This window comes from Lucilia sericata, unplaced genomic scaffold (assembly GCF_015586225.1).
Source record: "Lucilia sericata isolate MDLA Ls3-8-SP2 unplaced genomic scaffold, ASM1558622v1 Contig000336F_arrow, whole genome shotgun sequence".
Classification (NCBI taxonomy): domain Eukaryota; kingdom Metazoa; phylum Arthropoda; class Insecta; order Diptera; family Calliphoridae; genus Lucilia; species Lucilia sericata.
The window spans coordinates 235456-252575 of record NW_023994356.1 but is presented as its reverse complement, the minus strand read 5'-3'; the positions used below and the strand labels follow the sequence as shown (position 1 = coordinate 252575).

Genomic DNA, 17120 nt, shown 5'->3' with positions numbered 1-17120 from the left:
TCTAGAAGTAAATAATTATCCTTTGGAGTTCGTTTACTTATTACCTCTTTTTTAAATTAGATAAAATAAATCTACATTTGAAACAAAATGAGACCTGCTAATGTATGTTATTAAGAGATTTTAACTTTTAAAATCCTTCTTGTTTTTGATGACATACTTATGTGTACATACTTATGTATGTATATGATCAAATTTAAGTAAATGTTTAAGGTTTTTGAAATAATTAGACTATTTTTAATATTTTTGATATTTTCTTATTTTGACCCAATCTTTCAGAACACGGTATTCTACTAGATTTTGTGTTATTTTCAAATACGTGCAGTGTTATTGTTTTCAACATGAGAAATCTGACGGAGATGATGATATTAAATGCACACAACACTTATGTAGATGTTGTGAAAATAATTAAATAAATATTTACTGTGGTTTTGTAGCTGAAAAGATTAATGAACTTTCATTGATCCCCAATAATGCCAAAGACTACAGTATTCCGGAACCCTTTTTTAAAAAGAACTTATATCACCAAATTATATCGTTAGCAACTATTTTGTCACAAGAGTATATTTGCTAGTTCGCTAGAATTTTCTGGTCTTTTATGGTTGTATAAAAAACAGCCTATCTTATAGGTATTTATATATTGTAGTTAGGTGTTATGATATCAGTCAGTTATCAAAAGTCATTGGAATTTTGGAAACCATGCACATAAGCCTTGTTTATAATTACTTCTGCTGAAGTTGTCAAAGTGAAGATGAAGAGGAAAATGTAAATCATGTTTAGTGCAATTTTCACAGGGAATTACAACCTTATATATATCCTCTATCAATATTGAGGGTGGTGAAGGATATTGGAAGAAAATAAATAGTTTTTATCTAAGTTATGTAAATCTATACTACAACTAGTATTGTGTTAAAGAAAAAGTCATATGAACACAAACATTAAGAAATTTAAATATTTTTTATGTGTTATTTTCACTAGCCCCCTTGAACCATGGATATTTGTTATATGTTCATGAAAATGCAGTAATATATCACATTGATTTTTCTGAAAATCCCAGATGGTTTCGCTATCGAATGCTTCATTCTAGTGCGCATTTAATATGAAATTCACTGACATTATTCAAAAGGTATGTATGCACAATGTTTTCATCTTTAAATTTATTTACAATAATTTTAAGATTTCTCCGTAGGTTTACTCTAAAAAGTTTTATTTGTGACTAGATATCTTCTTATATGTTTTATTGGTTATTCACAAGATTTTGATTCAAAGTTATATCAGGCTATTTTGGGGATAAAATTTTCATAAAATTTATAGGTGCATCTGTGCGTTTTTTGTGCTGCAGTGTTAATGTGTGATGTAAAGTATTACTGCTATGATTTCGAAAAGCTGCAGTGATTTATTTGTGTTTGTTTTTCGACCTGTTGTTCCATTTTTACCTGCTGGTTATATACATGTGTAGGTATATTACGGTCATTAAATTTACACAAAAATAAGTTGCCGAACTTGTAGGGAAATTTATAAAGATTGCCGTCTAAAAATATACGTAAACAATGAACAGAAAGGCATATGATTCTACCCTACACCACTATAGTTGGAAGGGCATTATGGTTTTACCTTTCGCACGAGTATTGAGTATTATGGAAATCGGGCTATTATTTCACCTCGTCTTTATACAACCAAATCCACTTAATTGGACTATGAAGCTCATAATTATTTTAAATATATAAATAACTCCACTAAAATATGCAGAAATAAGTTTTATTTAAGCCTTAACTGTAATGATCAGGCTTCATTTGATCTTAGCTCTTGTATAAAAAATCTTATTAGAAAATGACTAGAAGGTTCATAACTCACTCATAAGTATCACTGTGGAATTCGATATAAACAAATTTTATGGAGACTTACCCCCATTTTCTCAATGTTTTGTTATTTTTTATCGAAACGATATTTTGACTGTTTTCATACAAAAAATATTTTAACCGGCTTTGACTTCCACCCCTTGCTAGTGTCTATGTATGTTGCAAGTAAAACCCACGACCTATGGTTTTACGGACTAAAATACTAACTATTAACCTAACGGAAGTACATATTACAAGTTGATTTATATACCAAAAAGTGATGAGATCTTTTCATTGGAACATTATACTTATGGTTTACACTGATATTAGGTCTTTCTCTTTTAAACACAACCCAAAATTGCACGTCAAATTAATACTATTTTAAATCTTTACTATTTTTACTCTCTGTAAAGGTTTTTCATATTTTCTTATGATATGGCAAATATTCCAATTTTCGAATATATCAAAGACGGATTTTTATTAAATTTATTCAGAATTTTTTCCTTTAAATACATGTAAAATAAAATAAGGTAAAAAATATTTCATTATCTTTCGTGAAATGACGTAATGATTTGCTGAAGCCTTTAAAACATACATTTTATTTATATTCATTATCTTAAAATGAAAAATATGAAAAAAATTGTTAAAAAGTTTTTCAAGTACATTATGGAATTTCACGCCTCTTAAAATTTTACTTATGTTTATTTATCAGGAATTGTTGGAAAAATACTCTTTGGGTATGTGTGTCACATGTGAAGAAATTGATTTTTCTGTCCTTTAAATTAATTCTTTTCAGTTATCAAGAAGTACATATGGCATTTTACTTTTTTTTAGCGAATTACGAAAAATTTTGATAATTTTTTTAGCTTCAGAAAATCTAATTGCAGATTGTATCGAATCGAACATTTTGTAAAAAGAATTAGTTGAAAATAGCTATTTTTTTAGTGCCACTTAAAACAAATCACATTTTCGAAAATTATCAAAATTGTTTAAAGGTCCATCATTTAACCACCATTTTCAATTTCAAGGCTTAAACATTAATATTTAAAAGAAAACTTTGAAATAGAATAAAATTGCTGCTTTTCTTTTCATAGATGACTTGATGAAAAAGTTTGCAAATTGCATGAACATGTTTAGAATCTCTTATATTTGTTTCAAGTAAATAAAAATGTTTTATTTCTGCTATGGAAATTATTTACAGGTGCTTATTTACTTCGTTGTCTCTTTTATCACGAGTTTTACTTAGTATATAATTAAATTTTCAACTTTGGAAGGATTTACATTTATAAAAGACACAATCATTAAACAGAACATGAAACAGAAAAGCAGAGAAAATAAAACCAATGAAAACTTTAGTGGTTTAAAAAATTTGGTGGTTTGTATGTATGTGAGCTAACAATTTGTCTTATCATTAATACACATGTAAGTAGGATTTTTCTAATTATTTCTTTATTTATACAAATTGCAAATAACTTTAGCTTCTGTTTGTGTGATGTATTAAAGTCTTTAAACCCTGAAAACACAACTCAATGCAACTCCATCCTTTTAAATTTTGTCGATCTGTGTAATATCTTTATACATAAGATTTGTTAATAAAACTTATTTTGAAAAGTTAAGTTTAAACTTTTCAAAATAACAATTTGTCTATTTTCAACGTATTTATTAACTTTAATCGCGACATTTCTTCCAAATGTTGTGTCTTTTATAAAAAAGCCATGTTTACACTCTAGCACATCATTATCCAGGAGAGAAACGAAAGTAAATAGAACAATTCAAATGTCTTGAAAAGTTATAATATTTTCATTCCTAGAATCCTCTAGACAAATATTCAAGAAATGTCATTCGTTTACTTGCGTTTTTTTTTCCAAAATTCTATATTATTTAAATCTTACACTTTGCACATTTCCTATTTCTTACACTTTAATCATCTCTGTATTTTTCTTCAAAGAGATGAGCAATTCTAAAATGAAAACACATATTCCCCAAAGATATATTTTGTGTTTTTGAGCAATGAATTCAAAGTGTTATGTGCTATTTTTTAAATTTCATGCAAAAAAAAAAGAGAAATATATAACAATGATTTGAAAAAGAAAAGGAGGTATCGAAAGGAGGCCGAGCATAAAATACGGAAAAAATTTTCTAAGAGTAAATATTTTTGTTAAATTTTTAAATCTTTATTTAAACAATTTAAATGAACGGAAAATGAACTTAAATTTGAAGATGTTGCATGTTGGTAGACAAATTCTTCGTTCATTAACACAAGTTTTTTTTGAGAAATTTCTATAAATCACATTTGGTACCAGTTGTACGTGAACAACTCATTTGTCACATCTTATAGTTTTACTCATCGTTTAGTCTGCGAACTTTAAATTGCCATTTTATTTTCCTTTTTATATAACCACAATAATACATTTTTTTGTTACAACACTATCGAGAGGATAGAATTATGAATTTGTGCTAATGTTTGTAACGCTCAAAACAACAATAGCTATATACGCAATAAAATGTCCAAATATGATTAGAATCCGCCTCAATTTTACGCTAAAGTCACCAATAGAAATCACCGAAGTCAAAATTGCCCTAGATTAGTACTGTGTAGTTAGAAGATCCGTTCAAGATAGTAGACCAAGTAATCACTTCTAAGGGCAAACTTGAAAAGTGATCTCAATGCTATCAAGAGGTTGTATGAGCTTTTTCTTGGACAGAATTTCTATTTTAGTCTTCCCACATTTTACCCATCCTGCAAAAAACTTTTATTGTAAGAACAGAAGTTGAAATAAAAAAATACTTTCTCGTTTGTATTTTTAGTCATTATCTCTGTATTCCTCTTCAAAATGAAAACACATATTCCTCAAGAATTTTTTTATGGTTCATGTGCAATGAATCCCAAGTGTGGTGTGGAAAGTTTTAAACAATGATATTAAACAATTATATAAATTGTCGATGTATATGGAGTGAAAAAATGTATACCGTTTTCTAAGATTCTCGATAAAGAAGCTATATATAGTTTTCTTCACAGTTTAAACATATTCATATTTCAAAAATTCTACTCAGTTTTTGGTTTCCTAAGAGTATCTTGTCTGACACCTATAGGGTAAAAATAAAATATAAAACCTCCAAATAATATTCGTACCTACATAACACAAGAAATCTACATTATTTGGTCAATTTATTCGAAAGCACTTGTAGTAGATGTGCTGTAAAAACCAATGCCGTGTTCTGATTCTGAGTCTTCCCCTGCTGTTGTTTTGTCACTTGTTGGCAAAATATAAGCAACATTTACAGCAATTGGGAAAACGTTTAGAATTTATTTTAAACTTTGGGAATGAAGTTTAAACGTTTCTCATTTATATTTTTTGGCAAATTTCTTTTTCGATGAAATTTTTTTCTGTTTAAAGTTAAACAAATGAACTGAGAGTTAAAAGTTTTTTTGTATCTTAAAGTACGTGATCTGTGTACAAAATAACAAAAGCTGTAATATTCTAGGGTATTGTTAATACAAATAAATAAGTAGGTGAAATAATATAAACATAATATTTAATCCTTTTATCTGTTTTTATAATGAACTTAAAATACATTAATTTTTTCGAGGTTCTTTTTTTGACATACACATCATTAAAATTGTTTTATATTATTAATGAGAAAACGTGATTGTAGCCTAAAATGGGTAACAGTCACAATGTCTGCACAAATAAGAATTTACATTAATTAAAGTTAATGTGTTGATATACATAATAATGACGATTTGACGTCTATTTAAAATGCCTGTTCATAATTTCTTCTGTAAAGGAAATCTTTGCGATCTTATATAATTTTTAAAAGCTCCTAAAAGAAAACTTAACACACATAATTGACTTTGTTGTGATAATTAAAATCTTTTAGAAATGATTATGGTTTACGTTACTCGTTTAAATAACTCATACGCCGTGTTTACATACAAATTACCAAACGATTAATAAAGTTATTTATGGTTTTTTAGAGTCATTGAGAACTGTGTGTATAAGAGATTTAGTATAAATTTCAGTTAGGTCCGTAAAAATAGCAATTTACAAAAAGTTTAAAAATTGCACTACACACGCATTCCATCGCATGCCCTAACCAACATATATATATAACCGTTATGCTATGTTTCCACTGAGGCGTTTTGAGCGAATCTAGTGGATTTGGACAAAACTAGTTGAAATCATGTAGATTTGCCATACAGTTTTGACAAATCCAAATCTACTTAATCTACTAGATTTGATTTAAAACATGTCGAAAATTTATTTTTTCGAACAAGATTTGTTTATACAACACTGCATTGTGTCTAGGATAAGCAAATATAACTATAGGCTATCCAATCAAGTTGAATGTTTTCATCGATAAAGTGACTTTTCATTTCGAAATAAAAACAAAACAAATTATAATTTTAAAATTAGTGGCATTTAATAAACAAATTTATACTTTTACAGTTGTAATTTTGTATTTTTAATGTTTAAATTTGAAAGAAATTAACATTATTGTCGTTATATCAAAACAAAATTTGTTCGAAAATTCGAATATCAAAAACGAGTAAGCTCAGTGGAGACACCTTGAAGAGGTTTAAGCAAATCTAGTAGATTTCAAGCCAGTGGAAACATAGTATTAGACACAATTTTTAAATTATTTTTATATTAAAAAAAAAATAAAAATGTTGAATATTCTTTATTTAAAAGTGCGGTATCAATAACAAGGCATATTAGCATCATAAAACTTGAACAAAATATTCTGAAAATGTTTAAGACTAAAAAATAGGAAAGGCCGCATTAAGGGAACATAAGAAAATAGTGGTACACAACAACTGTCTATAGAGTGTTGACGAATGTTTGCCCAAGGAAATAAGGATTAGGAATTACAGATAGAAATTTATTTTTTATAAAAATGACTTTTTTATGTGTAGCAATTATGTGTTGGCTTTTATCTTGATTCTAGAGAAAATATTTGTATTATTATAATAACTTGTATTATTAACGGTGATTAATGATTGTGCCAGACGAAGAGGTGTTCAAAAGTTTTGTCGTTCAAAAAGAAAATATTTTCTTTATTTTGTTATTGTTAAAGAAACAACACCTACCTTTTAATAACAGTCTACTAGTTTTAAAAGTATTTAATCTTTAAAGAGTGTATGATTTATTCTAAATACGATAAAATCTGATAAGAAGTGAAAATGCGATTTTTCGATTTATTATACCTTCCACCACCATCAGTGGTGATAGAGGGTATATATAAGTTTGTCGTTCCGTGTGTAACACCAAGAAATATTCATCTAAGACCCAACAAAGTATATATATTCTGGGTCCTTATCAAATTCTGAGTCGATTTAGCTATGTCCGTCTGTCCGTCTGTCTGTCTGTCTGTCTGTGTAAAACACGCTCACGTTAAAACTAAGCAAAGGATATAAACCAAATTCACCCAAAATATTTATTATTATCCTAAGCAGTTTGGTATTGAAAATGAGCAAAATCGATTCACATCGTAAAAAGTTATCAGTAAAAGTTTCAGACTACCTCGAAAAAAATTACGTTTTTTATACCCTCCACCACCATCAGTGGTGATAGAGGGTATATATAACTTTGTCATTCCGTGTGTAACACCAAGAAATATTCATCTGAGACCCAACAAAGTATATATATTCTGGGTCCTTATCAAATTCTGAGTCGATTTAGCTATGTCTGTCCGTCCGTCTGTCCGTCTCTCCGTCTGTCTGTCTGTCTGCCTAAAACACGCTCACGTTAAAACGAAGCAAAGGAAGTACACCAAATTCACCGAAAATATTCATTGTTGTCCTAAGCAGTTTGGTATTGAAAATGAGTGAAATCCGTTCACACCGGGAAAAGTTATGAATCAAAATTTAAAACAACCTCGAAAAAAATAAGCATTTTTTACACATTCTGATGTAATTTTCTCAAAAACTATGCAAGATAATTTCATGAAAGTCAGCAAACATTCGTTTCTGCACAAGATCTTGACTCCTGCTGCAATTGCCAGAATCGGTCCACAATTTCATATACCTCCCATACAAAAGTACATATTCCCGGAAAATGGGTTTTTTGTAATTAACTTCCGTTACAATATAGATATCTTCACAAAATTTTATAAATTAAAATCTTATGTCAATTGAATTCATTCAGAGAAAAAATTTACTGGATCGGACCATAATTGGACATAGCTCCCATACAAGGTCCCCTCCCGAAAATCACTTAAACGCGCATAACTCATTACTAAATAAAGATATCCATATAAAATTTGGAATAAGTATTTCTCATATGCACAGAAATATTATTCTTAAATTATTTTCCGATCGGTCCATAATTGGTCATAGCTCCCATACAAGATCCCCTCCCGAAAATCACTTAAAACCACATAACTCATTAGTAAATGAAGATATCCATATAAAATTTGGTGCAAGTATTGCTCTTATATACAGAAATATTACTATGAAAGTTTTTTTGGATCGATCCATAATTGGTCATAGCTCCCATACAAGGTGCCCTCCCGAAATTCACTTAAAACCACATAACTCATTAGTAAATGAAGATATCCATATAAAATTTGGTGCAAGTATTGCTCTTATATACAGAAATATTACTATGAAAGTTTTTTCCGATCGGTCCATAATTGGTGATAACTCCCATACAAGGTCCCCTCCCGAAAATCACTTAAACGCACATAACTCATTACTAAAGTAAGATATCCATATAAAAGTTTGTACAAGTATTGCTTATATGCACAGAAATATTACTGAAAAATTTTTTTCCGATCGGTCCATAATTGGTCATGGCTCCCATACAAGGTCCCCTCCCGAAAATCACTTAAACGCACATAACTCATTACTAAATTAAGATATCCATATAAAGTTTGTCACAAGTATTGCTCATATATAAAGAAATATTATTTGAAAGTTTTTTTTCGGATCGGTTCATAATTGGTCATAGCTCCCATACAAGGTCCCCTCCCGAAAATCACTTAAACGCACATAACTCATAAGTTAATGAAGATATCCATATAAAATTTGGTACAAGTATTGCTTATATGCACAGAAATGTTACTGTGAAAATGTTTTCCTATCGGTCCATAATTGATCATAGCTCCCAACAAGGTCCCTTTCAAAAAAACACTTAAAGGCACATAGCTTATTGCCTAATAGTGATGCCCATAAAATATTTGGCATAAATACTATTTTTGTTCACATAAATGTTATTTCAAAATTTTTTCACGATCGGTCCAACCTTGGTCATAGCTCTCACACAAGGTTTCCTCCCGAAAATCACTTAAACGCACATAACTCATTACCAAATATTAGTATCCATACATTTAGCAAAAATGTTGATCTTATATACATAAATTATACTATAAAATTGTTTTACGATCGGTCCATATTTGGTCATAGCTCTCATACTAGGTCCCTTCCAGAAAATCACTTAAATGCACAATATTCATTACCAAAAATGATATAGATACAGAATTTTGAAATTTTCTTTATATACATAATTGGTCATAGCTCCCATACAAGGTCCTTTTACGAAAATCTCTTAAACGCACATTACTCATTACCAAATAAAGCTATTGATACAAAATTTGGCACAAATATTAGTTTTGTATACAAAAATTCTATTTCAAGATATTTTCACGATCGGTTCATAACATGGGTGCGGTCGGTCCCATACAAGTTTTCCTTCAGAAAATCACTTAAACACTCATAACTTATTACAAAATTACGATATAGATACAAAATTTGACTGAAATATAGCTTTTATGTACAGAAATTTTGCTTAAAGATTTTTTTTTGTGATCGGTCTATAATTGGTCATATCTCCAATACAAGTTGCAATATGAATTTGTGTAGAACAAAATTATATATATATGTATTTTGAAAATCCTGAAATCTTTCACACACACGCATACATGCAAATTACTAAATATCGCTAAGCACGATTAAAATGTAAAGAAAATGGCGTTTGTAATGTTCAATAAATCTTGGAATTGTAATAGATTTAAGCTGTTTAAATTTGGGATTTTTTCTATTTAAGACATGAGAAAACTTATTTCTACATATATTTGATCAATTAGAAAAGTATTAATATAAAAGTAGCTGGTGGAGGGTATTTAAGATTCGGCTCAGCCGAATATAGCACTCTAACTTGTTTCATAATTCTTTTGAAGTTTTCTCAGAAACTACCAAAGATATTTCGATGAATTTTGTCATACATTATCTTTTCAGGGTATAGATCAATTATATTCAAAATCTTTACAATCGATCCAATATTTCCCATAGCCCCCATACAAAGTTATATATTCCCGGAAATTAGTTTATCGTTAATAACTCCCTCAAATATATGGGTATCAACACGAAATTTTGTACATGTAAATATAATATGAACAGAAATTATACTGTCAACGTAGATCTCAGTCGGTCCACAATTGGTCATAGCTTCCATATAAGGTCCACTTCCGAAAATCACCTAAACGCACATATTTCATTGATGAATAAAGCTATTGTGATAAAATTCAAGTTGAATATGTTTTGTGTACATACAAATCATTCTACCAAATTTTTTACGGATCGGTCCATTATTGGTCATAGCTCCCATATAAGGCCCACTTCCGAAAATCATTTAAAAGCTCATATTTCATTGTCAACTAAAGCTATTTTGATGAAATTCGACACAAATATGTTTAGTCAAAATATAAAACACTCTACGAAATTTTTTCCGGATAGGTCCATAGTTGGTCATAGCTCCCACATAAGGTCCACTTCCGAAAATCACTTAAACGCATATATTTCATTGAATTATAAAGCTATCGGGATAAAATTCGACAGAAATCTGTTTTGTATACATACAAATCATTCTACAAAATGTTTTACGGATCGGTCCATAATTGGTCATAGATCCCATATAAGGCCCACTTCCGAAAATCACTTAAAAGCACATATTTCAATGCCAAGTAAAGCTATATTGATAAAATTCGACACAAATATGTTTTACCTAAACATTAATCATTCTACGAATTTTTTTCCGGATAGGCCCATAATTGGTCATAGCTCCCATATAAGGTCCACTTCCGAAAATCACTTAAACGCATATATTTCATTGAATTCTAAAGCTATTGGGATAATATTCGACTTGAATATGTTTTGTGTACGTACAAATCATTTTATAAATTTTTTACTGGTCGGTCCATTTTTGCTCATAACTCCCATATAAGGTCCACTTACGAAAATCACTTAAAAGCACATATTTCATTATCAAATAAAGTTATCTTGATAAAATTCGACACAAACACGTTTTGTCCAAAGATGAATTACTCTACGAAATGTTTCCCGAATAGGCCCATAATTGGTCATAGTTCCCTTATAAGGTCCACTTCCTAAAATCACTTATACGCATATATTTCATTGAATTCTAAAGCTATAGAATTCGACTTGAATAAGTTTTGTGTACATATGAATCATTCTACCACTTTTTTCTCGGATCGGTCCATTATTGGTCATAGCTTCCATATAAGGTCCACTTCTGAGAGTCACTTAAACACACATATTTTATTGTCAAATAAAGTTAATTTGAGAAAATTCGACATAAATATGTTTTGTCTTTACATAAATCACTCTACGAATTTTTTTGCGGATAGGCATATAAAACATTGTACCAAATTTTTTCTGGATGGGTCCATATTTGGTAATAGGTCCACTTCAAAAAATCCCTTAAATGCACATATTTAATTATCAAATAAAGATATCTTGATAAAATATGATTTGTGCACATATGAGTCACTCTGCGAAATTTTTCCGGATAGGCCCTTAATTGCTCATAGCTCCTATATAAAGTCCACTTCCTAAAGTCACCTAAACTCACATATTTCATTGATTAATAAAGCTATTGAAGTAGAATTAGACTTGATCTTTTTCTGCATAAAAATCATTATACTAAATTGTTTCCTGATCAGTCCATAATTGGTCACAACTCCCATATTCTGTGTATAGCTACATCATTCTATTAAAATATTTTCGAACTGTCGTATTAGTATACATTTTTTTGGACCTAATCAAAATTAGTTCGACAAAAATTTTGGCAAGTTATCTAAAAATTAGATAGTTAGATGGGTTTCAATAAAAAGTAGCTGGTGGAGGGTATTTAAGATTCGGCATAGCCGAATATAGCACTCTAACTTGTTTTTCTTTTACTATTTTTTGTTTTGACCAAATAACCATGAACTTTAAGCACTTAATTTTTTAAAAATTTACAGTAAAATATTATTGAACAAATATTTTAGTTAATGCTTAAGTTTTAAGAAGCATTTAACAAAGCAAAAGAGATTTCAATCGTTTAGGTCATTAGTGAGTCAATAAGAACATAACTTCAAATTGTGATAGCGAGGGGCTTATTGCAATAATTACTACCTTCCCTACAAGAACAGTGACAGTCATTTGATAGGTCATTTGACTGGCACTACTGATGTATTATTTCTATCACAGCGTAAAGCAAAGTTTCTATCAGTTTCTTAAGGCAATTGGACAAAAGTGATGGAAACATTTGTGTACATGTGATTTTTCTTCTCCCTTGCACTTATGAATTCTATCGACTTTAAAACATATATTTGAACTCCTCACTCTTTTGTTGTTTACTAACCAAGGATGGCATAAATATTAGTCAGGATTGACTGATCATGCTTGATGGATATATCTATCACAGTTAACAAATTAAAAATTATGTATTTATCGGTCATTGTTGACTAATCATATGTGATGAATATATTCGTCAAATGTGACGGCTATACCAATTTATAATAAAACACAACTTATTAATATTTTAAGATATATATTTGTTAATTTTATTAATATAATAAGCATGTACATAAATTAACAATCATTTCACCATTTTACATATCTCGCAGGATCTTAAATCCGCTGATGCTCCTTTTAATTTGTGGAAATAAGTTGTCTGTAAGAAATACATATAAATATCGAAATATAAAAATTAAAAGTAAGTAATCATGTTACCATAGATTGATTAAACTCCGAAGTGTTTATCTTCAGCTCCACTTCCTGCACTATTTTTAAATTCTGTTTATAATAATTCTCTTTTTTTTAATTTTTTATAGACTTTGTAAATTTTTAAATTTTTCGCTTCTTGATCTTTGGCTTTTACAGAAATAATTAATTTATAACGTCGAAAAATATAACTCTAAAACACAGTAACATTCAAATGTAGTTGTTTCACTCTTTCATATGCAAATGAAACCCTTTACCACACTTTGGGTACATCAACAGTGATTTTACCGGTCATTTGACTGTCATTATTGATGGAATTATCCATTAACTATTTTTTTTTTAGCAATTTTATAAAAAAAAATGTTGCAAGAGTGTTAGTGAAATCATTTTGTATGTGTTAGTTTCGGTCATACATTTCTTGTAGGGTTATAAGGGTCTTAAGATTTCTAATTTAATACTTTAACTAACTATTGCATCCACGAATATGCAATTCTAAATAATTAAAGGAAGCAATTTTTTTTACCAGCTTTTTCTACCCAACGATGCCATTATGGAAATAAAAAGTTTTTAAAGAAACTACACAATTGGTTCATAATTGGGTCTACTCCTCATATAAAGTCCTCTTCATAAAATAATTTTAAAACACCTAACTTGCTTCAAAATGCCAGTATAGCAATGCAATTCGTCATAAATAAGTTTTATTGAAACTAAACAGTCATACCCTAACGCCCAAAACTGTCTTAGAAATGCCAGTTGTTGTTCAGATCTTAACTCACTTGGGACATTTTTTTAAATTTTTGGGAAAAAGGTTTTATTTAGAAAAATATATGGCTTCTTATTTATTTACATAGATAACGAAAAAAAAACACTTGATTAAAGATCAACATGTTGTTCCTTGGAATGATAAAATGAAGTTTCTAAAGTAACAGGAATCTCATTTAAATTGAAGGGTTCCGTTTTGGCTAACAGTTTACGATTCTTGGAACTATAATCCAAATCAATAAGATTTTCATGTACATGATTTTCCTTAGCTAACAGCTGATGGTCCTCAGCGCCAATCCATTCACTGTAGACTTCAATTGGATCAATTTGCCAAAATTTGTGAAACGAAACTGGCGGTTCTAGCTGCAGTAACTCCAAGGGATAGTCATTAGGGCGAGCCTTTAATGGATAGAAAATAAAACATGTATAGTTATTATTTGAGAAAAATTAAAGTTTAATAAAATATTAATGAACGAATGCAAATTTAAACTTACCTGATGAAACCTTGACGAGTGCAAAGCTTTCAATTGAAGTGAATGCAAACAAGAGCCCAAAATCATATCATCAGGCGCCGTAGCTGAAGGACACGAACAATGCTGCAAAATAAGTTTAACCACTGGCAATGAGAAGGTAATGCCACCACCACCCGTAATATAATTGAAACCATCTTCAGCATATGAACTATAGCCGTAGCGTTCACCCAAATAAATTTCCTCCATTGAATTGTAACAACCAAGTACTTGGCAAACACCTGAAATGCTAACGTAAACCAGAAAAGAGAAAAAAATACATTATGATGGCGAAACATTTTTAATGTTTAATGATGTTTGTATATGAAAATTTTCTATCATTGAAAGAAGTGATAAAGAAATAAGACTGGCAATCGCTGAAATATTGATGGCAGTTCAAGAAAAATTTTGTTACCTAACCGCAGACATTGGTTCTTTTGAAAACTGTGTATAGAATGGAAATCATAAAATATTTATACAAGATCCTCTAACCAATGAAGATTAAAATGCCATCAAAATATTTTTTATCACAATTTGATTTAATATTGAAATCACTGAGGCAAATACGTATAAAGTCAAGCTAAAAATTTAAATAAAATTTATTTAATTTGAAGTTTTGCAAACACTCAACATAAATTTTCTTAAATAGTGAAACCTTTTTTGATTTCATTACCATATACACTTTACAATCAACTGACTATCACTTACATACCTTAACAAAGTACCATCTTAATCAATAAGGAATAACCACTGTATTTGATGATTCTCATGTTTTGCTTGATTACCTTAATGCAGTTTAGGGATGCCAATCCCGAAATCCCGATCCCGAAAATCCCGGGATTTTTCGGGATTGGCAAATCCCGAATCCCGGGATTTGCAAAATAAATCCCGGGATTTTTTCGGGATTAGGATTTGTTTCAAAAAACTGTTTTTATTTTCTTTTTTTGAGCCATAATTTTCATTAATTTGAAAATTACGATCTTATTTTATTTTTGACTCATGCAAAACAAAATTCCGCAGAGCTAATTTTATACATATTTGAACCTTTTATTTTTTAAAGTGGTATGAGTCCATACACATAGCACATATAAATTTATTTATTCACTTCGTTTTTATACCTTACACCACTTTAGTGGGGAGGGTATATTGGGTTTGTGCTGATGTTTGTTACACACAATAATATTGGTCCTATACCTTAAAGTATACCAATCGGCTCAGAATCATTTTCTGAGTCGATTTAGCTATGTCCTTCCGTCCGTCCGTGTAAACCTTGTAATCAAACTACAGCAATTTTGAAGATAATTCAATGAAATTTTGCATGATCTTCTATTGTACTAGAGACGGATCCTATTAAAAATGGATAACATCGGTCCAATATTTGACCTAGCCCCCATACAACTGAACCCCCCAAATAGGGTTTTTAAGTTCATAATTATGTTCAATATACTCGTCACTCGACAAAAAGCTGCAAAACCAAGTTCTATACTAGCCTTCATGACCCTGATGTATTTTTTGATGATGCGGCCTCATTTGACCCTAGCCCCTATGCAAAGCCCCCTTCGAAATATGACTTAAATGTACACAATTTTATTCAACAAAAAATAGCTAAATTATATCTGAGGCAAGGTACAATTTATAACTGGTGTAGGGTATTATATGGTAGGCTTCGCCCAACTATAACTTTTTACTTGTTAGCACATTGCAATGTTGGTCGTAGACCGACCCAAAAAGTATACACATTCTGTGTCTGTAAGCTGAAAACACGAGTTAGAAGACTCATTCTATTTGGGCTGCAAATTTGGACCAAAATTGACACAAAAAAACCTAATTGGACCTCCTCTGAAAATCACATTGATGCTGATATTAATATCAATACATTACAATATTTTGATGGTGTGTATTTAATTTCGGCACAGTCGAATACAAACTTTATTTTTCAATACTAGAGGATTTTACATTTCTAACTTTCTACAAATCTGAATGATACCGGTAAAGGTAAATTACCTTGTTCTGAATGCACCTAAAATTTTAAATTAATACTACGAATATAATAATATGTTCCAAAACTAATATGTATTTTGAGTAAAATTCCAAATATTTTTCAAAGAATAGGTTCTAAATTGATGTTCGAATAATTGAATTGGTATCTGTTATAATTATTAGTTCACATGGAACAGTAGGAGGTTTTAAAAAGTGCTTATGTCTAATTTCGGAACTTGATATTTATTTTTATTTAGGAAGTAAGTATGTATTTAAAAAGTTTCAGAAATTATGCAATTCTGAAAGTTTTTATTTAAAAATTGGAATTAATTGGATTGTTTTAATTTAAATATATCTTCTGTCTGTTAAATTTCCACAAAATTAAACAATTTTCTTTACAAATATGATGATTTAAAGATTTTCATATATAAAATAATTAAATTCATGTAATCCCGAAATCCCGTAAAATCCCGAAATACCGAAAAATCCCGGGATCCCGAAAAATCCCGGGATCCCGAAATATCCCGGGATCCCGGGATTGCAATTTTCAAAATCCCGAATCCCGGGATTTGTAAAAGCCAGTCCCGTTTGGCATCCCTAATGCAGTTTGAGTTGTTTGTTATTGTAGTTTTCAATTTTCCTCAGAGCTAATTTTAGAATTGGTATTGTTTTAGCACAATGTTCCATCTCAACATTTGGTATGTTAGTTTTAATTGTTGGTATTGTGTTAACATAAAAATATACAAAAATTAATTTCAAGGGAGCTTTCAATAACATTGCGATTGAAGTGATAGAGCTTGGAATCCAAGACTTACTGGTGAACTAGATAGTATTCATGCTTAGAATTATCAATTGAATCCTAAGGGATTACTATGTTAGGAGAAAGGTTATCAAAAGGAACAGCAAAGGGAGGAGTACTATCTCCCATCCTATGGTTATTAGCGATTAACACTATTCTAAGGCAGTTTGAATCCAAATGTAGAAAGATTGTCGTTTATGCGGATGATGTAGTATTACTGGTTAAGG

General features: G+C 29.9%; 1 protein-coding gene and 1 pseudogene across 1 annotated transcript; both read right to left on the bottom strand.

The window, feature by feature from the left end:
* The window catches only part of LOC119603788, a 47186-nt pseudogene extending 33558 nt beyond the window's left edge, over window positions 1-13628 (bottom strand).
* An 88-nt stretch (window positions 13629-13716) lies between these two features.
* Window positions 13717-16871, bottom strand: LOC119603787 (beta-1,3-glucosyltransferase-like). The gene is made up of 3 exons (XM_037955959.1): window positions 16699-16871; window positions 14100-14364; window positions 13717-14004 (listed from the first exon to the last, which is right to left on the bottom strand). Exons 1-3 carry the CDS (start codon window positions 16869-16871, stop codon window positions 13717-13719), a joined length of 726 nt encoding a protein of 241 aa, XP_037811887.1.
* Window positions 16872-17120: the final 249 nt, after the last annotated feature.